This window comes from Apodemus sylvaticus, chromosome X (assembly GCF_947179515.1).
Source record: "Apodemus sylvaticus chromosome X, mApoSyl1.1, whole genome shotgun sequence".
NCBI classification, from domain to species: domain Eukaryota; kingdom Metazoa; phylum Chordata; class Mammalia; order Rodentia; family Muridae; genus Apodemus; species Apodemus sylvaticus.
In genome coordinates, this window is record NC_067495.1 from 149,379,690 (window position 1) to 149,404,620 (window position 24,931).

General features: G+C 41.7%; 1 protein-coding gene across 2 annotated transcripts; it reads left to right on the forward strand.

The window, feature by feature from the left end:
* The first annotated feature begins 528 nt into the window (after positions 1–528).
* On the forward strand, positions 529–17,319 carry Znf275 (zinc finger protein 275). Of its 2 annotated transcripts, XM_052170966.1 has the most exons (7): positions 529–663; positions 2,296–2,428; positions 2,757–2,832; positions 9,523–9,614; positions 10,061–10,175; positions 11,094–11,195; positions 11,429–17,319. In XM_052170966.1, exons 3-7 carry the CDS (start codon positions 2,805–2,807, stop codon positions 12,583–12,585), a joined length of 1,494 nt encoding a protein of 497 aa, XP_052026926.1. In that variant the 5' UTR covers positions 529–663; positions 2,296–2,428; positions 2,757–2,804; the 3' UTR covers positions 12,586–17,319. The 2 variants fall into 2 exon arrangements, with proteins under 2 accessions (XP_052026926.1, XP_052026924.1); XM_052170964.1 differs by lacking the exon at positions 2,296–2,428.
* The last annotated feature ends 7,612 nt before the right edge of the window (positions 17,320–24,931 follow it).

The window sequence follows — 24,931 nt, forward strand, 5'->3', positions numbered from 1 at the left end:
CAAAAAAGACATTTTGAACTGGCAGCTGCTTACAGCACCTTTGAACCAAGACTCTTGTTTTGGGATTCATGGTATAAACTGCAACTCTGAAATTCAGGTTGCTGTTTATGCGGCTCTTAAGATAGGCATGAGGGTCTAGTTTTGTTCACAGTTGTATTCTTGGTGTTGGCTCATGCCTGACTTTTAGAAGGACTCTGACCCCTGCACTCTTTTCTTGAGTGCCCTCCTCCAGCCTTACCATCATTCTAAAGGCCCTGTCCCTGTCAATTTCTTCATTATCTCCACCACTAACGATTTATTTTGCTCATTTATGTATTCATTATTTGTTTTTACATTCGTTCCACATTCATCACCTAAGATCCATGAGTTTTATTCCCCCAGTCTCATCTATCCCACCTCCTCTCCTCACCCCGCCCCAGACATGCCCCCTTCTGTCCCACCCCCCTCTCAGGCCAATCGCAGCTGACAGGCCGGGCGGGACCGGGGCCGAGGCGGGGCTTCGATCTCAGTACCCCAGGCGGCGCCCCCGGCTCCGGAAACACTCCACCGGGCTTCAGGGCTCTGCCAGGCAGAGGCGGATCCGTGGCGCTTCCTGCCACGCCGGGCCTGCTTACACTGAGCCCGCTCTTCTGCAAGGGCCCAGAGTCAGGCGCTGTGGGCCGGGTGAGCGTGCGGACTTCGGGAGGGATGTGCAGCTCGAGTGATCTTGAGATTGTGCGTGTGAGCAAGGATGTGTGACCGAGAGAGCGTGCGGGGCCGCAGGAGGCTGTGCTGGGAGGCCCGTGTGAGTGTGTGGACCTCGGAAGAATATACGGGGAAGGGAACGTTTCGTAGAGTGGGATGCTGCTGGGTCTTGGAGCAAACCAGGGGTCAAAAGGAAAAGGTCTCTGGCGGTAGGTGGGCATGGCGAGGCCCTGAGGCCTTCTTGTGCAGGGCTGGGGGCAGTGGTCCAAGGCGGGAATCGCGGATGTGTTGAGGCCTGTGTTGGTCTTTGGAGGATGCTAAGGTCTGGGACCTGGTCAGGAGCTGGGGGTGGACTTACACACACAGCCCCCAGCGACACGGAGGCCTTGGTGCTGTCCTTAGGGCTGAAGGGACTTTCCCCTAGTATGGGGGAGGGGTTGGGCCTCTGGGGCCCTGAAGAAGGTTCTGGCTTAGGGGGTGGGGGGAGGGGATCTACCTTTCCATTTGAGTGGTGGCTGCATGGGAGCAGGTATGTTTTGTAGGGCAGAAATTGGGGGGGGGGGTGCACAAGGGAATTCTTGCCAGATGAAGAGACTTTCTTCAGTGGCCCTCCTGGGAACCACATTTTCTGACACCACTCCATTGCCCCCTTCTCCTAAACTCCTTTGCTGGTTCCTCCAGTCTATATTTGGGTGATTAATTACATGTCTTTTTTACACACATGCATACTCCCACTTGCCTGCTGCCCAAAGCCCATGGTCCTTTTCAGTGCCCCCACCCCCATTTCTGGCTCTCTTCCCAGAGGGCTCACCCTGTGCCAGCTGACACCCTCTAGCCAGGCTTGGACACAGGCACACAGCTCTCTCCAATCACCTTGGTCAGTGGAACATTTCCTCTTAAACCTCAGTCTCTACATTTTCCTTTCGGAGAAAATTTCAGATGGGACTAGTAGAATAATACCTCTCCTGGGTAGGACCACTTACTTACCTTACCTTCTGCCATTGGACGTTGTTGTAGAAACAACATTCACAGTGTCTGACACAGTCTGGTCCGTTGCTCCAAAGTGGTCCTGAATCTGTATTTAGAATCCCATAGATCAGTGATTTCTAGCCTTCTGTTAATGGTAGACCCTTTGGAAAAATCGGCTAAATAGTGTGAGTTCTCTTGTCAGAAGTCTGACCACCAGCATAGCCTGAGAAGGAAGATCCTGGGTAGAAAAACTGTGTGATATGAGATGTGGGGGAATATCCAAATTCTAAACAGTTTCCATCAATGTCTGCATGTTGAAAGATAGTAATTCTGTAACAGCCACCCAGACCTGTGGCTCTATCAGTAGAATTTTCAGTGAATCATTAGCCTGGTTTCTAACACTTCTAAAACTATCTGGGTCCTTTAGATGGCCTGGGGCAGCTGCATAGCATCTCACTACACTCCCAGTTTGGAATATTTTATATCCAGATGGTGTACCCTCAATGATTCTATACTTAAATTTTATTTGGATTTTTAGAAAGATGTCACTGTATTGGAGAAATGGGAACATAAACTTTTCCTCAATTAAACATAACAAACAATATAAAATCCCCTTCTGGTCTACTTTCTGGCTTTTTATAGAATGGAATAAAGAGGGAAGCTTCAACAGAGACAGGTGCCCAAGCAAAACAGAGAAAACAGATGCCTTCCCACCCACACATACAGAAAAAGATACACACCGACACAAATATTCTAAGAGAAACAGATTTTCCTGGTAAGACAGTCGTCCCTTTTGGTCTTTTAGGATTCTGCACGTTTGAATAGCAGCCAGATTTCACAATACAAGATGGACCTATGGGCCTCTTGCCTACCTTCTTGCCTGGCATGTTCAATAGGGGAGCAAAAAGACCAGAAGCATCTGTAGCTCCTGGGTCCACTCAGTACTTGCACCCTGGACTCACTGAGGCACACCCAGACCTTGGCAGTGCCATTTCAATTACACAGCTTGTCTTGCCCTTGAACACTCAGTATGAAAAGGACAGGTTTCTGGTAGGTACATGCATGAGCTGCCTCTGTTCAGCCACCTTATTTCAATCCAACAGGTGAGACCTTGTCTACAGGACTAATCTCTTGGAACTGTTCTAAACGAGATGAGCCATCCCTGTGTGTCATTTTTAGGTAAGTCTGGATGTTTATAGCCTGTTTCAAAGTGGTAAAGCTGCTGTGCTGCTGGAAGGCCCATGAGTAGGGGTGTAAGATAGTGAAGAAGTATTTGAGTTCTGGAAGCTCATATATGCTAGTGCTGCTGAACTACCTGCCCAGAAACAATTCTGACAGTTTTAGACACATAGTACCAGGGAAAGGGGGCTAAAAGCCCCCGTTGTGACCAGATCTCTTTTGAGTGTTCATAAGCTTGAAGCACCTATACTGTGGCCCTAAAGGGAATTGAACAGCACAAGCCTTATAATCTGTTGTTTGGTTTTCTGTTTGTATAAAGCACCCTAAACAAAAACAACTAAGAGAGGAAAGGGTTTATGGGCTTACCCTTCACGGTCATAATCCACCACTGAGGTAAGCTAGGGCAAGAAGCATGGAGCAGCAGAGGAGTACTACTTACAGGCCTGCTCTCTGGTTCACTGCTTAGCTAAATTTAGCCCGCCTGCCTAAGGATGGTCTCCTCCAACATCAGCCATCAACTAAGAAAATGTCTTCTAAACATAGCCACAGGACATTTTTATTGAGACCATTCTTCAATTAAGGGTCCTCTTCTTAGGTGACTCTAGATTTGTACCAAGTTGATGATAAAATCTAAAAAAGCACATATTCTGAGGATATTCCTACTGCAGGTTCTCATTTCAATACTTGAGTCATTCTAGGTGTTTGAGGCACCCTTGAACGCTTCTGGGAACTTCCAGATGGGTCTTATTTGAATATTCCTGCCTCTTCTTCCCCTGCTGCTGCAGAAAGATAATGCCTGTCTAGGGAAGTACAAAAGATGCCAAATTATTTCCCAGATTTTAATGATATAGGTTGTTTGATATCTGTTAAATTCAACTCTGAATTTCTGTTTTTCAGGTGAAAAATAAAATGGTTATATTGTGACTCTTAGTGTTTGTAATTCCATGCAGTAAATTCAAATAACTTGCTTAGTTAAAATTTATATTGTAACTAGATTAAACTCTATTGTGACTGAATACTATGTTTTATTTATTTATATGTTGATGGATACTCATGATGATTCTACAACTGGTACTGCAGAAAACACATGTGGAAGTGTCAATGACTACATGTTAATTCATTTAAAAAATACATATTGTTCTGAAGCAGGAAGATTTGCTTGCCACATGAGCTTTGGTGTTGTAAAATTCATACTTGTCCAGGAATTGACACGACTGTTGCACATGTATTCTCACAGCAGATGTTTATTAAGCAGCTGCAGCATACACGGACTTGGCAAGGCCAAATATGATATTTGCAGTTAACCCTGACAAAGCCTTTGTACTCTGGGTGTGGATAGTCTGGGCCTTTGTTTCCCATGTAGAGAAAGACTGTTGTTTGCCTTAAAAGTTGAAGATTTGTTTTCCTGCAGTGGTTCTTAGCTTTCTTTCCCAGTTAGAGGTAGTAGTATACTGTGGGAAAATCTTTAGGATTCAGGCTACGCTTCTCTGTACTGAATGAAAGTGACTTATGTTCAAGGTTACATTACAGTCTATGTCCTCTGGGTGCACTACAGTGACTTTCATGTTCTGTATGGAATCGCTTTGATTTTCATCTTCAAAAATCCACTTCACCTGCAATTGGCACTATTGTCACGGCATCCAGCATCTTTTCTAGATCAATTCCACCATTTTAAAGTAGAATAGTTGTGCAACACAGAGGTTAAGTGATCAAATTGTCTTCAGGATTGATAGTAGTTTTATTTTTAACCCCAATAGGAATTTATATATAGTAATTTTTTAATTATTTTCCTACACTCAGCTAATTAGGCAGAGTTTAGTTTCCTTTGTGAAAGCAGGATCTACTTTTTTCCCTTTTGTTTCCATGAGAACTTTCTAAATTATCTGTGTATTCAAGGGCTCTGTTACTGTGGGTGGTCATCACATAGCCAGCAGGAGCTAAAGTGCTCTCAAGCCAAATCCCAGGGGTGAACTAGTATAGGAAAGACCACTCCTATTGCTCAATGGGAAGGATAATTATTAATTCTTTGGGGGTTGTACTTCCAGAACTTTTAACAGTTAATCATGCCAATTAAGAAAAAAAAAACACTTCAGTGGGATTTGTTCCATTAAAGGTAGATGATTTGGAATACCTCTGCTTGTGTGTGTGTGTGTGTGTGTGTGTGTGTGTGTGTGTGTGTGTGTGAGAGAGAGAGAGAGAGAGAGGGGGGGGGAATATGTATGTATTTATGTAGTGACACTCTGAAATGGCATGTTGATGGTATGATTTAAAGGTAGCTTCCAAACATATATCCACTCCATGAAGCCTGCACAGTGGTCACTACTTTTTGGTTCTGGCCTGGGTACTTGGGTTGTACATTATTTTCTAGAAACTGTGGTGATAACAACCAGTTCTAGCTGTGATAGTGACATTATGTGACAAGCAGCTCCAAGCACTTATCCCATATGCTCCATAAAAGGAAGCTTGCTCCATTCAACACACGACTGGCTTACATTGATCAGTTGTTCCACACTGTATCATGTCCTACATGGTGCTAGTATCTGCTACATACACAATGAATTTAGAGGTAACCAATGGATGGTCCTGTCCTGTTGGATCAGATTTTTTTCTGAGAAAAACAACTTCAAAAGGGAATTTTTTATTAGTGAAAATGTTTGGAGTAAACTGCCAGGGCTGGAGAATAAAAAAGATTTTAAGGAAGTGGCATTTGAGTTAAGGCCTGAATTCTTAGAAGGAACCTCCTGCTGTAAGAAATGATGTTCTCCAAAGGTCCATAGCCTTTGAGGGCCACAGCCTTGGCATCTTACATCTGCATGAATGTTAGTGTTTGGATGGGGTGAGTTGCATAAGTAGGCTATGCAATTGTGTGCTTGGCAAGAAAAGGTTTATTATAATAGACCATCTTTTTCCAGAAGTACATATGTAGTGTGATGTCCCTCTCCATTTCATTTAGTACCATCAATGTCAATTGGAAGTGAATTGTTTTAAAAACAAAATCATGTAATACGTTTATGATAATATGTAATATTATCATATGTAATACGTTGTGCTTGCATAGGAAGCCAAAATCAAACTAGACATTGGATGCCAGCAGGAAGCACTAAGCCAAAGGAACCCTGCTTTGTCCACTGAATAACTGAGGATGATCTCACACATTTGGAGAAGCCCTTTTGCTAAACAATTAGCTAAAAATGGGTAGGAAGGCTTTCGAGGACTTTAGGGTCACATTAGACCTTCTGTCCATATGTTCAAGAAATCTGTACTTAGACTATCTGGTCACCCCTCTTCACAGACTGCCTATAGATTCTCTTGGTCTTTCCCTTTGTTTTTTTTTTTTTTTTTTTTTTTTTTTCCTATATGGGTATGCCAAGAAATACTGGTCATTTTATCTGACCTCAAGAGCCATTCTCTTGCTACTTCCTTGGTCTCAGCCCCGTTCTCTGGCATGCTAAGCATCTGTTTTATCCCAGGTTTGCCTACCAAAGTTATCTAAGATTGGTATTTTTTCGAAACTAGTGTAATTCAGCTTGGTGCCTAAAAACCAATTTTAAAAAAATAAGTCTTTAGCTACTGGCCATTCTTAGTATTTTCCTTCTTTCTATGAATATGTGTATTTGTTTCTCCTCTCTTATTCCATTCTTTGGGTTTTCAATTAAATGTTATCCCTACCAGTTCTGTAAAGAATTCACAGTTTTATAATGTGTTGAAATGTTATCTTAGACTGGCCACTTACTAGTTTTTATGCATTGAGTTCTAGGACTTTGTACTAGAAACTTTAGAACTATGACCCACCTTGGTCATTGACCCTGAACATATTTTTTTCAGTATATTTGTTACAGTATAATATCCTTAGCATTGTTTTTAGACAGTACATAGTCTTCTGTTTTAAGACAATCTAACAGTCTCTACCTTCTGATTGATGATGCTTGGTCCATTATATTTAACTTAAGTATTTGCATGATAGAGTTTAAGTTTGCCATCCTGCTGTTTATTTCCAGTTGTCCCATATCTTTTACCCTCTTCTTATTTTAGAGTATTAGCATTCAGCAAAGTCTTGGGAAGCTTGATAAAAACACATGCTCATGTGTTTAGCTACTGCTTATTCCTGAAATTCTCACCTAAATTTTAAAATGTTTGAAATGCAGAAGTTGAAAGTTTCATGTTTTTTATACCTTTGTGTAGCTCAAAGTGCGATTTCATTTTCTTCCACCTGAACATTAACTTTGGTATATTTTATGGGTACAGAACTGCAAAGGGCATGTTGTCTAAATGTCAGCGTTTGTCTAAAATATTCATGTATCCTTCATTTTTGAATATTCATTTATTTTCCATTTTCGATAGATTTTTTCTGACTATAGAATTCTTGGTTAACAGTCTTTTTTTTCCGATATATTTTTTATTTACATTTCAAATGATTTCCCCTTTTCTGGTCCCCCACTCCCCGAAAGTCACAAAAGCCCCCTTCCCTCCCCCTATTCTCCCACCTACCCCTTCCCACTTCCCTGTTTTGATTTTGTCTTATACTGCTACACTGAGTCTTTCCAGAACGAGGGGCCACTCCTCCGTTCTTCTTGTACCTCATTTGATGTGTGGATTATGGTTAATGGTCTTTTATTATAATACTTAATTGCTTTCTTTCACAACATTTCTTCCTCCAGCTACTTTTAAGATATTCCTCTTATCATTTTCAGAAATCTAATTATGTTAGCTTTCTCTCAGGCTTCATTTTAGATAGCTTCTATTTCTATATCTTCATGTTTTCCACTATTTATTGTAGTGTCTAATTATAGCCAGTGAAATTTTTATTTTTTACATATATTTATTTTTTTAATATTTTTATTTTCTATATTCTTTGTTTACATTCCAAATGATTTCCCTTTTACATATATTTAATCTACGAAATTTCCATTTGGTTCTTTCCATATCTTCTGTTTTTCTTTCTATCTCCATTTTTCCTTCAGTAATGGAGCATAGTTAAATTAGCTTCTTCTTATCTATAAGTTATATTACTCATTTCTGGATGCTCCTGTTGACTGCTTATTTTCTTGGCTGTAGGTCACATTTTTGTGTTTCTTGGTAACTCAATACTTTTTATTAGAAAATAGATCTCATAATGATTATATCCTTGAGTGTCTAGACTTTGAGGGTTACAAGTATTTAGTCAGTTTAATGTCCTTGGAACCTATAATTAAATTTTTATAGGGCAGATCTTTTGTACTATGGGCTTTAAGAGTAGACCATTGATCCATGTTCCTTCTGTGTTGGTTTCTGAATGTTCTGGGGGAACATTAGGATTGTATGTGAGTTGGTTAGACCTTGAACATCTCCTTACCTCTGTGTGTCCTAGGAACTGTTCATCTTACGGTCCTTGAGAGTTTCATTCAATACTTGCAGTCAGAAAAGATTCAAGGGAAGCCTTATGCATATCTTTTTCACTTCTTTTTCCTACATGGCACTGTGCTTTCTGAAATCTGCTCTGCAACCCCATCTGGCCTATCACCTGGAATGCTAACCTTAGAAGCTTCTGATGAGGTTGCTAAGCTCTATTTGGTTTCACCCCTCTTATGCACTCAATCTTGAGGACATTGTCTCCAGGTAGAACACTGAATAGATAACAGAACTCACCTTATTTATTTATCTGGGGATCTTGATTCTGTGCTTCCTACTGTTCTAGTATTAAAAACTATTATTGAACACAGGTTTGCAACTTGTTTGTGGATGTTAAATTTGTTCCTTGTTACTCCTTCATGGCCGTACATGGGAATTTCCATTCATCCCTTGTAAGGTGCCATATTTAAGTCTTTCTGGAGTGCCTGGGTTTTTGTAGTCTCTGAGCTAGTGCTAAAATGCTTCCTTTCACTTCATTATGAGTTGAATTGAGTTGACATCACAACATGAATGATGTGACTGTTTCTTTGAACTCAAAGTTGGAGGCCTATAATGCATAGACACCTGTGGTAAGATGTTACAGTAGCTCACAGTCTTTGCAATATGGAGGAAAAGGTAACACACACAACACACACACACAGACACACACACACACACACACACTTGAGATCTCTTTATCAATATAGTGTTTGAAGAGCTTTCTTTAGAAGTTTTTTTCTCCAGCTGTTTTTACAACCTTCCATTTTGTTGAATAACATACAAGAGGGTTCATCATGATTTTCACCCAATGAGTTGTGATATTAGGTTATGTTTTTAAAGACTCTACTGCAGGTGAAGAAGTCCAGGTTCCTGTTCTTGGTCACCTCACCTCCTTTCAGTTGCCCCATCAGTTTTAGATATCCATTAGAAAAGTACTTCATCTGAGTTATTTCCTCTGATACTCTTTTTGGTGTGCTTTCTCCCTATGTGGTATGAATTTTGACCTCATCCAGGATTATTTTAAGGGAACTCTAAATATATAGTACACCAGTCTCTTGCTGCTAGTCTTCCTGTCAGCAGCTCTCTGTAGCTGTCTTCAACTCAGCCTGCACTAGCATTTGTTTGTCTTATCTTGCCTCCCTTTGCCTACTTTCCTACTGCTTCAGGTCTGTTTTCTCAGGCCCACTCATGCTCTGCCTTGTCATTCAGCCAGCCTGAGAGAGAAGACTCTGTAAGATTTAAAGCTACAGAAATCACTAATGTCATCCCAGGGAACCAAGAAACAGGGCTGTTGTCACTCACAGCTTTTTTCACTTTCCTTAGCTCCACCTGCTCCCCAAGGTTTTGCCCTTCCCCAAGACGGAGCCCCAGGAAACCAGGTCCTGGCAGTCCCTCTTGAGATGCCGGAGGCCCAGGTGAGCTGTGCTTCCCTCTTGCCTTGCTTGAGATTTTGTCACTGCTCCCTGATTTTGGCCTCAGCCTCTGCCTCTTCCCCAGCATGGCATGCTGTAGGGTATGAACCCTGGCCACTGCCTTCCTTCCTGTCCTCTGCTTCTCTCCCACAGGCTGCCAAGGAATGAATCCCCAGTGTGGTTATGATGCCCATTGTATACATACGAGAGCTAAGTCTGTGTCCTTTGGGAAGACAGAGGGGTCACAGGGCCAGACAGCCCAGGTCTCCTTTGTTGTGATCATGTTTTCTTTCTAGGACTCCTTGAGATTGTGGCTAGATCTCCACATTAGCAACATACACAGATGTGAATACTTCAGGCCCTAATCTCTTGCCCCTGGCATCACTGATGCCATCCTATTTCATTACAGATTAAGTAAAAAGACTGACTATCAATGTGATTTCTTTCAGGATTTGGTGTCATTTGATATTGTACCGTGGCATCTCACAGAACAGGAGTGGCTCAGTCTAAGTTTGAGCCCAGAGCAGCAGGCACTGGCATATTCCAGGGCTGTGACCTCCATTGGTAAGAATGTCTCCAGAACTTCTTAGACTCACCACCTACTGAAAGTGGAGTTGCAGATATATGGCTACCCCTTATAAACTCACTTTGCTCTTCCTTATTGAGAACACTCAACAGCATCTCCCCGAACTCCCTGTGGCATGGAAAGATCTCCATTCCAGTCTTTCATTTGAAAGAAATTAGAACAGTAGTCAATTAAATGGCTGAGCACATAGAGATGCTTGCCACAGAACATGCTGACCTCAGTCCCCAGAATCCATAAGGTAGGAGTAGACAATTTCTGCAAGTTGTCCTCTGACTTCCACAAGCACACCATGACATGAACATCTTTACCCAGTCACATACATAATAAATAACTGTAAAAATAGAAGTTAGAGCTATCTTGTTATGATAATTTAGATTTTTTTAAAAATTTAATATACTGCATTAAGATAAAGAATATACCACACATTAAATTTATCAGAATAGATGCTATATTTGATCTCAGCCATAGGGTTGAGACAACATATTATACCAATTATATCAATATATGCAAATATATATATGAAATTATGTTATATTATACCAATCATGACCAGTTGATTGGGACTCATTGTTGAGAGTTATTTATCTATCAGATGTTGTTTGCATGGGGTAGGGAATTTTTAGAAGAAGCAACTGTTGAGAGTTTGGATCGAGAGTTGTAGAGGTCTGGAAAGAGCATAATGTTCAGTGGACAGGAGTGGACATTGGGGTAAGTTCATTTGTCCATGATGCTACCTATTGTGTTTCTGGAGCCTTTCTATAGTCCTAAGAAGGAGCGTGCCCTTGAGAAATATATTTGTATTGCACATATGACTTATATACTACAGTAATAGGAAGCTCTTCCCCTGCTCCTCCATAGTGACATTATCAGTGGCTGCCTTCTTCTTCCATTAACAGGAGTTCCTGTTGTGAGTCCTGCTTTGGTATCTCACCTGTCACAAGGTCAAGTTCTGTTGGTACCTGATCCATCCCTCAACACAGATCACACTAAGTGCCCTGGTGAGCATAAAGGAAACAAAAGGAAATTTGGGAAAAGAACTCTGATTTGGGTTAAAGGCAGCTGCTGAGCTCTTAGGTTTGAAATTAGACTCAGGACTCTCCTACCTTTTCCTCTGGTGCTTGCCTCTGATGGTTTTAAGGTCCTTCCTGGTGCTCAGCAGTTGGGGGAGAGAGGATTATTTTCCTGGGGCCTCTGTAGACTGCTGTGACCCATTTATGCTTTATCATTGTAGAAAGCACCTCTGCGACTTCCCACCAGAAGATGGGTGAAGAAGCTCAGCTGCAAGAGATGGCGTCCACGAGTTCCCCGAGGGCCATTGACCCCAGCGCTGAGGTCAAACAGAATGGGGACTCTGGGGGAAGGGGAGGGAGCCCACAAAATCTGCCCATAGAACACCATTTTGCATGTAAAGAGTGTGGGGACACCTTCCGCCTTAAAGTGCTCCTTGTTCAGCACCAGAGGGTTCACAGTGAGGAGAAGGGCTGGGAGTGTAGCGATTGCAGGAAGGTCTTCAGGGGGGTGTCAGAATTTAATGAGCACAGGAAGAGCCACGCAGTTGTAGCCACTCAGCCCTGGCCCAGTTGGGCTCTGGAAGATGCCTTGGAAAAGAGGGAGCAAATGGAGAGGGAGGCGAAGCCCTTTGAGTGTGAGGAGTGCGGGAAAAGGTTTAAGAAGAACGCAGGCCTTAGTCAGCACCTGAGGGTGCACAGCAGAGAGAAGCCCTTTGATTGTGAGGAGTGTGGGCAGTCCTTCAAAGCCAACACCCACCTCTTTCGACATCAGAAGCTTCACACTTCGGAAAAGCCCTTTGCGTGCAAGGCGTGCAGCAGGGATTTCCTGGACCGCCAGGAACTTCTCAAGCACCAGCGGATGCACACGGGCCACCTGCCCTTCGACTGCGATGACTGCGGCAAGTCCTTCCGTGGTGTCAACGGCCTGGCAGAGCACCAGCGCATCCACAGCGGCGCCAAACCCTACGGGTGTCCTCACTGCGGCAAGCTGTTCCGGAGGAGCTCAGAACTCACCAAGCACCGGAGGATCCACACGGGTGAGAAGCCCTATGAGTGCAACCAGTGCGGCAAGGCCTTCCGCCAGAGCTCCAGCCTGCTGGAGCACACACGCATCCATAGTGGTGAGCGGCCTTATGCATGTGGCGACTGCGGCAAGGCTTTCCGAGGGCCTTCTGACCTCATCAAGCACAGGCGCATCCACAGCGGACTGAAACCCTATGAGTGCGACAAGTGTGGCAAGGCCTTCAGGAGGAGCTCAGGCCTGAGCCGCCACCGTCGGATCCACAATGGGGTCAAGCGCTGTGAGTGCAGTGAGTGTGGCCGTGTGTTCAAGAGGCGCTCAGCACTTCAGAAACACCAGCCCTCCCATCACCAGTAAACACTGCCCTGGGACCCATAGCAGGTGTCTGCAGAAGCTATGGCTCAGTCAAAGGAGATGAACAGTTTTGTAGTGCTTATCTACTTTATTTTGTGAGAGGTTGAAATGATTTATACTGCCACCAGCAATTTATAAATATCAATGTTTCCCAGTACACCTATTGAGAGTAACTTTTACCATTTGAACATAGCTTGGCTATTTGTCCTGGCAGAAAATACCATCATGGTATTTTAATCTTCACATCTAGAATGAAAAGAAAAGTCTGCAAATGGGGGGTCTAGTATGGAGCTGGGAGGTCCTTTCCAAGCTCTATCTCTGAGGAAAATGTAACATTGTTCAATGACATCAATATGAAAGGAAAGTTGACCCAAGGTTTTGGCCTACTTGAATTTATAAAATTTTAGAGATGTAAATAGAATGTTCAAATGCCATAATATTTAATTTATTAATTTAGTAATACATATACACTGTAAATCACATTATATGAAATAATATATTAATTTAGAGAATACTCCTTTTTCACCATACTCCCTTTGCTTCTAACATTTGATGTGCATTTTTGACCTCACCAACATGGGGGCCTGTTTGTGTGATCTGAGCTATGGTAGCACTGTGACAATCCCTGCATGATGCTCTCACCAGAAGTCTCCTCCCAAGCCATAACAACACAATGTTAGTACTATTCTTTGCATGTTTTTAAATTAGCACTGTACCTACAACATTACCACTTAAAGTGGTGACTTTTCAAACATCACTCCTGGGTCATACTCCTAGTAAAACTTACTGGGCTGGCAATAAACTTTTTTTCCTCTCATTTTGCTAAGCCAATTCAGTCCAGTGACCCCTATGAACACACCAAACAAACATCAGCTGTGGTTTGTCCTCACACAATATCATTTTGTTCAAAAGAAAGTGAGAGAGCACCCCCAAATGAAAGGGATATCTTCAGGACATAAAGGAAAAATGACACCTCCTCCTTGGAATCCTTACAACACTCCCTCCGTGGAGTGGAGAGCTTTGAAGTGGAGAGTTGTCACAATTCCTACCTCCTAAGGTTCTCCTAAAGAGTGTGCCTTGCAAGCAAGGGTACTGCCTGGCAAGGAGGTGTATGTCCTCAGTGAAGGTCCCTTGTTGGCATCCCATAGCTCATTATCCCCAGAAACAGGGATGGACCCCTCAGGCCTCCTGAATGCTAGTCTCATCTTTCATGCAGTGATTTCAGCAGTAGTTTTGTTTAGTTGCATGCAAATTATTTCTTCATCTCCTTTGACTAGTTATCAAGTAGCCTTGGATATATTGGCTTTATATAGTAGCTCTTTCTATATCAATTGTGATGTTATTTTCTAATTTTTATTGCTTTGGGGTTTTTTTGTACTTTATTACATTTTTGTTGTGTAAGTTTTAGATTTTTTTTTTACATATCCTTTAATTCTTTTTTATGTGTTAACCTGTGACTTTAATTGCTTTAGTACTTACATATGATGATGTTTTCTTCAAGAATTTATTTACAGAAGAAAGGTTAAATCAACTGCCCACCAAAAAAGTGACCATACAAGGTAAGCAGGTTGGATGAGAGTGGGCCAAAGAAGCAGTCCTGAGCCACATCGAAGATTTAGACTCTCTGTGGGCAGCATGTGACTATACAACCTGGCCATTGAGGCACACTAGAAATATGTCTGTCATACATTGCTCAGAGCACTCTGTGACTGCTCATCAGCATAGCCCCAGCCACCAGCAACAGGGCTCAGCTTCACCTAGACCAACAGAATGGTCCCAGTGTGGCAACAGCTAGCCATCCTTCAAGCTGTCGGGAGCCTTGACTATTTTGGATTCAGTGACTGACCAGCAGCAGCTCCAACTAAGAAACATCTCAGACACAGAAGACTGACCTGACTGGTAATGTTATATAACCTTCATTCTCCTCCCAACAAGTGACTCTGGAATGAGAGAACTTTGTGGCTTCTGCTTTGGGCAACTAGATTGAGAAATTTGCCCATGTGATCTGGCGTCACTTCCTACCGTCACATCTAAGAGGGATGGCATATAGGCCTGGAGAGAAATGACGCTGTGTTCTTCCAGTATCCTGCATGTCATGCCACAAAAGCTGGTTGCACCAGGTCTGGTCTAGCACTTGGAGTAGCCATGCCCAAGAGGGCAATAAAACAAGATCAGAGGACAGGAAGCCACCTGACATCCATGTGGCACAGAAACTGAAACTGATCACACTTCAGTTGGGCCATTACTTCAGGCAAGCCCCCTCAGGAGAAACAGCAGGTGAAGAAGGTGACCACATCAGGGCTGTGCCCTGAGGGATGTTGGAGGGCCAGAAAATGTGCCCTTATAGCCCCCTAATTAGGGAGGTTGGGCTCTCTATGGGGCATAACCTGAAAGGGCTTTCAGCCCCATCCTGGGAAGCAAGATCTAACTGACAGTGACCTCTGATCTTGAAAGCCCTAGGCCACCAGAGTGGCCCTGTAGGCCTTCTCTATGCTGGAGAGAAGCCAACAATAGTTGCTACATAGCAACTCCTGTTGCTCTATGGGCTCAGTTCTGGTGGTTTCTTGTGAACCGGTCTGAACCCACTTCTTTCTCTAATTACTTTTCTCATTGTGAGCTGTTAGAACATGTTTTGTACAGCTATTATTGGGTAAGGAATGCTGACATCCACGAGGGAGCAAACATGGCACCTTTACCTTGAAAGAATGCCATTTCTTGCTCAGTCACTCATTAATTGTCAAGGTTGACAAAAGATATCATTGAAGTCTAGAATAACACTAACTTGGAAGGTAGAGTGAGTAGTCACTGCCCAGCTAGGGCATGGTATCACTTCCCATCCCTTCCGACCCTCTTTTAATCTTTTCTAGTTTGGGTTCTGTAATTTTTTTCTCTTGAACAAATCCTTTTTCAGAGTTAACACTAAAAATCGGTGTCTTTTCCTTGTCAGATCAGCTTTTAAATGGTGTTGGCAGTGAAATCCCCACTCTCTCCAAATGCAGTGTTGTGGCTTTAACATGTGACCCACTGTTGCATCCTTTGCCTTGGGTAATGTGGGGGTGGATTGCCTTGGATCCTCTAGGTGTACTTCTATGTCCAATGCAAACGTGAGCAAAGTTTCTTGCAGTGTGTGCTTGTCTATGCATTTGTGTATCTACCTCATTGCACTTTTCTTTCTAATCACATGTATTCTTCTTGCAAGGGAATGGAGAGCAGCTGGATTATATAAAATTCTGACTCTCTATAGAAATCAATCTCTTTACCATATTAAAAAAGAAAGCCTCTGTGGCTTTTATTAGAGCTTTTGAATAGTTGCTGAAGTTTTTAAAAAGCAAATGTTTACCATTTTGCTGCTTATTACCATTAAGTATATCAATTGGTTGTTGCTGCTTATTATCATTAAGTATATCAATTGGTTGTATCATACCCACTCTTGGATTTATAGAAGAATCCCCAGCAAATCACCAGAAAGATGGGTGGGCATCTTTCTCCCATGATATTGCATTCTGTGTGCTTGATTTTGTTCTTCAAGTGGCATGACACCTGCCCTGCCTGCAGTCATAGACTGCCCTACTATGTGCCATGAGACTTGCCACTTCTGGACCACATTAGTTAAACCAACCCCAGACACCTGGCCCAAAGGCGGCAACCAGCAGTCAGACCTTATTGGAGAAGATGGACTTAGCCTTTTAGTACTATGAAATGCAAAAGAGGAAACTGATGTATTTAGTTGGTATTGGAGGCATGGAGGGAGGCACAAGGTATTTCAAGGCGTTGCCCCTGGAAGTAGAACCAAAGAGATCTACACGTTTCTGCCGGCCTGCCCAGAGCTGCTTGGGTCCCACCATAACAGGCCTGGCTGTATGGTCTTGAATTTCTGGCAGCTGTCTTCATCTGTCTATGTGTGTCCCCAGAATAGACACCTACACACACACACACACACACACACACACACACACGCCTTAAGCCAACATGAATGGGTTTGTGCGTTTTTGAAATTTGTCAAGAGCCAATTGCATTTTACAGTTGTTGGGCTGCTTCCTGAGAAGATACGCATTGCTGGCTTTCCTTACATCCTACCCATCCAGAATTCCTGGTCTAAATCCAGTTGATTGACATGAACACCTGTTTAAATGTGGTACTGTACTCTGTTCATTAAGATGGGTGTAAATCTATGCCTTTTAGTTTCTGGGGTTAACCCATTATCTTCTGTATGAGTATAGTTCCTTTTCTGAACAGCATTTGACTCATATCATGAGTTCATTGTAGCCCATTCTATTCTATTTTGAAAGTGTTTTACTATTTCCAGCAAACCTGCTAGATTAGGGGATTGATAACACCTCTATTCCTAGTGTACTTACATTCTGTAGTTCACATTATGTTGGTTTGAATACTTACTTTCAAAAATAGAAATGGTATATTTGAACATGATCCTCAGTGCTACATGCGTTATCTCTGAGAACAGTAGTTGTGTCCTGCCCCAGTTTGTATTCAGTTTTAGAGGCATTCTTGTTCTTCCCTAGTCTGATTCTCTTGCCTGTTTTATGTCACTCACTGTAATCAGCCTTGCACTAGAGTTGTTTGTGGACTTGGCTTCTCCTACCCTTTTTTCAGCCTTCCCCAACCTATTAGATTGTGAGCTCTTAGAAGACAGGGGTGGCCCTTCATGTCTAATCCCCTACCAAATCTAGCACAGTGCCTTGCATCTAGTAGATTTTAATAAATATATGTTAAATGGCATAGGTCTTTCTTGACTCGTTTTATCCGTGCTTCCTTTATCAACTCTTTCCATTGTCTTCACTATGGGGTAGTTCCACATAGAGAATCATCCTTCTAGCACTGAACTCAGCTGCCAGCTTGATCTCTGCTGGGTTTGGTGATCTTTGCATTTACTGGACACCTGGAGAGAATAGGCAGCGCTATGGTAGGAGGAGGGAGGTTTGCCTGAAGCTGAGAAACCTTTCCCCATCTCTGACCGGCTCCCCAGCTCTGAATCTGAGATGAAAGTCAAAGTCCAGAGCCTGAGAATGAGGTAGCAAATGGATTCAGGCACTTGAGAGCATATCTACCTCTTAAGGCTGAGAAAAGACAGCAGTGGGAGGTCTTGTTGGCAGCCAATTGCACCCTCTGTCTGGTAAACATTGCCTCAGAAACGAGATCAGATACAAATGTCTCAGGTGCGAAGCCAGCTGCCCAGTTGGGGGAAGGATGGGGGACCCATTGGAAAGCAACACTTTAGAAAAGAAGCATGACTCCCTAAAAAGTTCTTCTCTGGTAGGGACTCCAGGGATACCTAATCATCTTTCCTCTAGCATCCTGTCAGCATAGCTAGTGACTCTTAATAGACTTAGGTGGGACTGGCATAACACCTACCTGAGTCTCTGCTTCCCAGTGCCCCTGCCCCAAACCCAGCTTAGCTATTTCTGCTTACAAACAATTGAGAGAAATGAAACTATCATTTTTGCCTTGTTTGTGTATTACTAATAATTCCATCTATTTTCCCTTAAGTGTGTACAAGCATGATTCTAGAAAGCTTGAATTGACATGAGACAAAAGCCATAGATCATTTGGACAAGCTAACTGTGGACTTGCACTTGGGGAGGGAGGGAGGGAGGGAGGGAGGGAAGGAGGGAGGGAGGGAGGGAGGGAGGGAGGGCACAGCCTAGAACTCCCTTGTCTGTCTCTCCCTCCTCCCTCTCTTTCTCCTAGTGCCCCTGCCTTGCAGAACCTGGGACCTTCTCCATCACTAACTTCTCCAGAGCAAAACAGAAGGCATCAGATGAAGCAAGGATGTATGTTGTGGCTTTCTCTTTAGTGGAACATTCAATTACCCAAATGTCTTGGAGATATCATGCAAAGTCTCAGCAGTGTCTGGTTGTCATTTTATGTGCTGGTGTAAGCACTACCCTCTTCCTTCTGTCCCAGGTTCCCATCACATAGTCTGCCTTGGCCCTCTTGGAGCTGGAGGCCCACCAAGCAAAGACAACTGGCTCATAGACAAAGTAGCTTTTGCTTTGGTGCTTACTACATTTTAGCTTCCTTTCCTCAATGTTTCCTGGCCCATTTTCCTGAAGACTCAGAATCTGTGTCTCTGTCTACCCATCCCACCCTCCCAGGCATACACTGGAAATGCAATGTGTTTCCTTAAAATGCAAAGCCACTGTTGTTGCACACATGTAATCCCAGTATTCAAGAGGTGGAGGCAGAAGGATCTAAAATTCAGGGTGGCCTGAACTCTAGAACAAGACCCTGTCTGAAAAAACGAAGTGCTAATCACACAATAATATGACCCTAGACTTTTCAGGCAATATGTACCAGAACTATCCCCCAACTTCCTCACTTCTCATCTTTTTTCTAACTTATATTCAATATACATTTAGTGGGTGCATGCTATGTGCTTAACCCCAGATGCAAAAGCAAGTGGCAAGGTCCCTGCAAGAAAGATGAGGTTTAAAAAAAAAAAAAAGAAAGATGAGGTTTTCTGTAGACAAAATATCATAAGACAGGTGTTCACTTAATCTATAGAATTTATGTACTTTAGTAGTGTACTGGGTGGGACACAAACTAGAGTCATGAGAAAGAAAGTGGCCTCAGTTGAGGAAGTGCCTCCATGAGATCCAGCTGTGAGACATTTTCTTAATTAGTGATCAAGATGGGGAGGACACAATTCTACATTCTGTCAATTTGACAATTTTAATCATTACACTAAGTATGCCAGGAGTAGAGCTGGATAAAAGTGAGTAGGATCAAGGTAGAGGGATGGCAACCTATTTAGAATTGGCAAATGCTGTCAGGTTCTTGAAGGAGGAGTGAGCCCTCCATTGACTCAGAAGATTCCTGCTATGCTTTGGAAATATTTTACATTTATTTACTTTTTTAGCATGTGTGCTTATTGCTGTGGAAGAGCATATGAGTGGCAACACACATGGGGAGATCGGAGGACAATTTTCAGGAGGTGATTCTTTCCTTCCACCATGTAGGTCCAAAAATAGAACTCTGGTCAGCAGCTGGGCCTAAGGCTCACAATTGGAGCCTCTTGAACCATGAACCAAAATAAGCTAAGCTATTCTTTGTAAACCTTAGTAACTAGCTCTAAGAATTCTGTAATAGCAATAGAAAATGGGCTTTAGACCTCAAAGGCCAGGAGTAGTATACAGTTTGGTGAATTAGTAGAAGGGGCTGAATGGTAAAGATTAGGATCTATTGACTTGAATCTCAAGAAGTCTCAACACCAAGTCCACTTTGGAAGGGCTTGGAGATAACAATTAATCCAAAACTAAATAGACAAGGCCAAAGTCCAAATTTTGCCATCAAGGAACACACATAAAATTTAATAATTGTTAGTCATTTTCATACCCTGAGTTTCAGAATCGCCTCACTCCTGTCAACTATGTTTGGCCCTTGGCATCCCTGAGCTGCACTCTTGCCCACTTCCCACCTGCTGTTGATGGTTTTGAGGCAGCTAGCTTTTCAAATGAAAAGTTTTAGCAACATGTTTCCCAGAAAGAAATTTGTGCCTAGCATTAACAATGTAGTCTTGTTCTGGCCTCTGTTTTATCATCTTGACACAAGATAGTCATCTAAAAAAAAAATGAAACCTACATTATGAAAATGCCCCTACTAGATTGGCCTGTGGGCAATCCTGTGAAGCAATTTGATTAATGATGTGGGAGGGCCCAGCCCATTGTGGGAAGTACCACTTTTAGGCAGTGGTACTGGATAGTATTTTTTAAATGTTGGCTGAGCTAGTCATGAGGCAGTAAGCAGCATTCTTCCAAGACTTCTACTTCAGAGCCTGTCTCCAGATTCTTACCTGTTTGAGTTTCTACTTTGACTGCCTTCAGTAAAGTGGTGGGTGGTCTGTTACCTGGAAATGTCAACTAAATAAATCCTTCTTCCCCAGGTTCTTTTGGTATTTTATCATAGTAGTATAAACCCTAAGTCAGGTCGAATCTTTATGAAAAACAGTTGGCATTTGTAGTAGTTTCTTTAACAATTGTTTTCCTGAAGCATTTTGGAAAGGCTGGTTTGAAGTTGCCCTAATTTAACCTAAAAATCTGTTAGAAAGTCCTTTTCTCTGCTTATTGATTTCATTTTCATTTTCTTTAATTATTTTGGGATCATATTTTTTTTATCAAAGGCATAATGGCACATAAGTTTATACATTTTTTCTTCTAGGCATTATGCTTACTTCCTTATAAGATGAGAATTTCCCAGGGTACTTTTTGTGAATACACTCATGACCTGAATGGAATCAAGCAACTAATTCCATTCCTAAAGTTCCTTTATTTAACCCCATAAATTCTAGTATGCCAAACTATTGAGTGACACATTTACTGTCTTATATTATTATGAGAAATTCACAAACATTCTTTTACAATACACTTTCATTTGCAAGTAAGCCATGAATATACTCATATTAAAGTATTAAAGAAATATAAGTAAAAATGAAGCCCATCTTAGCCATTCTTTGGCTCCTCCCTTGTGTGTGGTGGATGAATGCTCTACCACTGAGGTACTGCTTTGGGAAAATTGAAGATTGAGTTGGTGAGGGCAGCTCCTGTACATGCAGTTTTTCAGGGAGCCCAGTTCCTTACATCCCATGTCTCTTCTAAACTGTCTGTGATAATCAATGTTTCCCCAATCCTCTATAAACTTGGCCTTCTGTAACCTGCAGTAATGATAGCAGGGTGGCAAAATGCTACTAGAAAATCTATAGAGCACTTGAAAAGGACAGAACATGGACACGTCTATATTAAAGTGTGACCTGTTGTGGAATGCCAAGATGCACTGAAGATTTTTTAAAAAATATATTACATTCTTATTTATTTTGTGTGAATGTGGTGGGATGGGACTACAGTTGCCACAGCATGAGTGTGGAGGTCAGAGGACAAGTTGTGGGAGTCAGTTCACTCCTCCCAACATGTGAGTCCCAGAGATTGAACTCAGGTTTTCAGCCTTGGTTTCAGGCACCTTTACCTGCTGAACCATCTCACCAGCCCCTGAACTCTTATTTATAAGATACCTACCTACATCATGGAAGAGCAAAGCAACTGTCTACCTGAGCAGTCTGAACCAGAGAAGCAGATCTCAGACAGAGAGGCAATTAACATATGTCAACAAGATGTCACAAGGTATAGGCTGTTGATTTCAGCAAAATATGAAATTGTGTGAAGAAAAATCCCTTTGATCTTAAAAAACAAAACTGAGCCCCCCCCCAGACACAATTACTTCCTGTAGCAGGAAACAAATTGTTTCTTTAAGAAGTTTTCAATCAGAAATTTGGTAGAAGAAGATATATCATTTTTGATGTTTTGTTTCCAATTTTCTTTGAATCAGAATCACTTCTTATGTTTCATATAGTCACTATGTTCTTGATCACATTAGTGATCAGAAATGAGGTGGAACTCCTTAGCCCCTTCCTGAAAGAGTTAAGTAGGATCTTACAATAAGTTGAAAGGAGTTCCACCCTAACTGAGGAATTGTGAAAAATGAACAATGGGTTTTATTGACTGTCAGTGGACTGTAGCATGGCATATCCAGAGACTACTGAATGCAACTTAAAATGCTTAATTAAACAATCTTTATACTTTTAGTACTAAAAAAAAAAAAAAAAAGGCTGTTACCATTTCCTAGCTATTGTGGATACAGCTGCAATGAACATGGTTGAGCAAGCATCTGTAGAGTAGGCTGTTCCGTTCTTTGTGACTATATATGCTGAGAATGGTTTAGCTGAATCAAATGACAGATTTAGTTTTTGTTTTTGAGAATTCACTATACTGATTTTTGTAGTAGCAGTCCCAGTTGGTAATCCCACCAACAGTGAATGAGGGTTCCCTTTTCCCCACCTCCCCTGTAGCATTTGTTGTTGGTTATTGTTGGCTTAGATTCTTTCAGAGCCTACTTTAGTAAGGGGGTCTTAAGTGCTTCAATCTCTATTCTAGCCCACCACCCACCAGAGACAGTGGAAAAGAAAGGTTAATAAGAGACGGGGGGAGTGGACCTGTTTAGAAATAGTTCTTTGGGGATATTCCAATCTTTGTTGTTGTCAGTAGTCCAGTACTCTAGCAAACACCAACATGAATCAGTAGCTACAGACCAGTGCACTTGGCAATCACCACTCACAAATCAGCAACGCAAATTCCATCCAGAAGAAACCATGAGGCTCCACCAATCAGGCCTAGTTCATGGAGGTGGCAAGAAACACCAGAATGTCATAAAAAGGTTGTTGGTGAGTTGCTATCTATGAAGTCATGACAAGCAAAGATCAGCAACATGATGCAAGGCAAACCAAGGCCAGAGCATCATTAGCAAAGACTACCAAGGCCAGGTGGAGCAAGGTAAACCAATGCCTGACCCTTCTCCCATTGTCTGTGGGGTCATATTTATATTCTTTCTAAATATCACATGTCCTTTCACCTGTGTCTGCTTCAGCAAAGTATCATATTTCATAACTGAGTTTCCAAAGAAAGCAGAAATTTCCACTTCAGGTTGTTTTTATTTTTGCCATTCTCACAGGGGTAAAGTAAAAACTCAAGTGTTTTTTAATTTGCATTTGCCTAATTGCTAGGTATGATGAACATATTTTAAAAGATATTTCTTAGCCATCCTCTTTATTCTTTTGAGAACACTGTTCAAATCTGAGACCCATTTTTTGAATGGGTGAGCCATTTGTTTATTTGGCTGGTTTTTGGATTCTTTATATATTCTGGATTATATCTCTGTTAGATGTATAGTTATCAAATATTCTCTCACAGACTATGGGCCTCCTCTTTACCTGGTTAATTGTTTCTTTAGCAAAATCTTTTCAGTTTTATAAAATCACATTTGCCTATTGTTAGCCTTAATTCTTAGGCAAATGGAGTCCTGTTCAGAAAGTCCTTTCTTATATCTTGTAGGGTATTACCTATATTTTCTTCTATCAAGTTCAGATTTTGTATTTAGATCTTTGATCCATTTGGAGTTAGTTTTGTGCAAGGTGATAGATACACTTCTGAATTCATTCTTCTGCATGTGGCCATCCCATTTTATATGAGAATTATTAGAATGACCTACAGGATTTGGTCCATCTGGTCCAGCTAGTCCAATAATGGCAGACTATTAAGGGAAAGTCTAAGAATCCAGTCAGTCTATGAGTCTGTATGTCTCAGCCAGTCTTTAGTATATTCTGTATTCACAAATTACACTTTAAATGGCAGTGGAAGAATGGACTTGTTAGTGAGGTGTAAGCAAACAGGAAAGGAACAAAAGCTTCTTTCTTCCATTTCTTTATATAGACTTCCAGCAGATGGTATGGCCCAGTGGGTTTTCCAAGCTCAAATCATTCAGATAAAAGGTGTCTTCCCACCTCAAAGAGAGATTAGAAATGGATCTTTACACTTCAAACCTAGCAAAAATCACTCACAAGTGTGCACTCCATTTTTGAGTTTTAGTTAATTCTAGATATAGTCAACTTGACAACCAAGATTAGCTCTCATACCCAGTGTCAATGGATACATCTACAAAGCAGCTCCTGCACCAAAGGTTTGGGGAACATTGTAGAATATGGGGTGGAAAAACTATAAGATTGTAAGAGCCTGCTGTGAGAATGGATCTACTAGTAATGTCAAAAGCTATACTCATAAAAGTTTCACCAATATAACTTCCCAAACATAACAAGGAGAAGACCAATACACATGTATAAGTGGACAGGGCAAAGTCCATGAGGCCTCAACCCTACACAAAGAACTACAGGCAACTAAGGAGTGCTGAAAACAAAAGAAATAGTGTACCCAAGGGAAAAGAATAGCAATTGATTATCTAATACCAAATGGTTATTCTTGAGAATATACATATTAGTAACATTGTATAGACTAAAAAGGTTATATTTATATATACATATATGCAACATCAATTAATAAAAAGGGAGGCTATGAGTTTGGAAAAGCACACAGAAGATTATACGGGACGTAAGGGAAGGAAGAAATGATATTTTAAGTCCAAAAAATAAAAGAACGAAAAGCAAAGGCATCTTAAAACAGATAACACTGAGTTAGGTATAATGGTACATACCTGTAATCTTGGCACTTGTGAGACTGACACAGGAGGTTCATGAGTTTAATTCTTAAGAACTACACATGGAAGAAGAGAATCAAATTTCTCAAGTTATGGTCTGGCCCACAGACACATGCTAACACACACACACACACACACACACACATACAGCAGAGAGAGAGAGAGTCAGACAGACAGACAGAGACAGAGATAGAGACAAAGACAGAGAGACAAAGTAAATTTTAAATCATGCTGAATTTTTTTACTATATTGGAGTGAAATAAATATAATTCATAGTTGTGTCTTTTCTATATAAGAG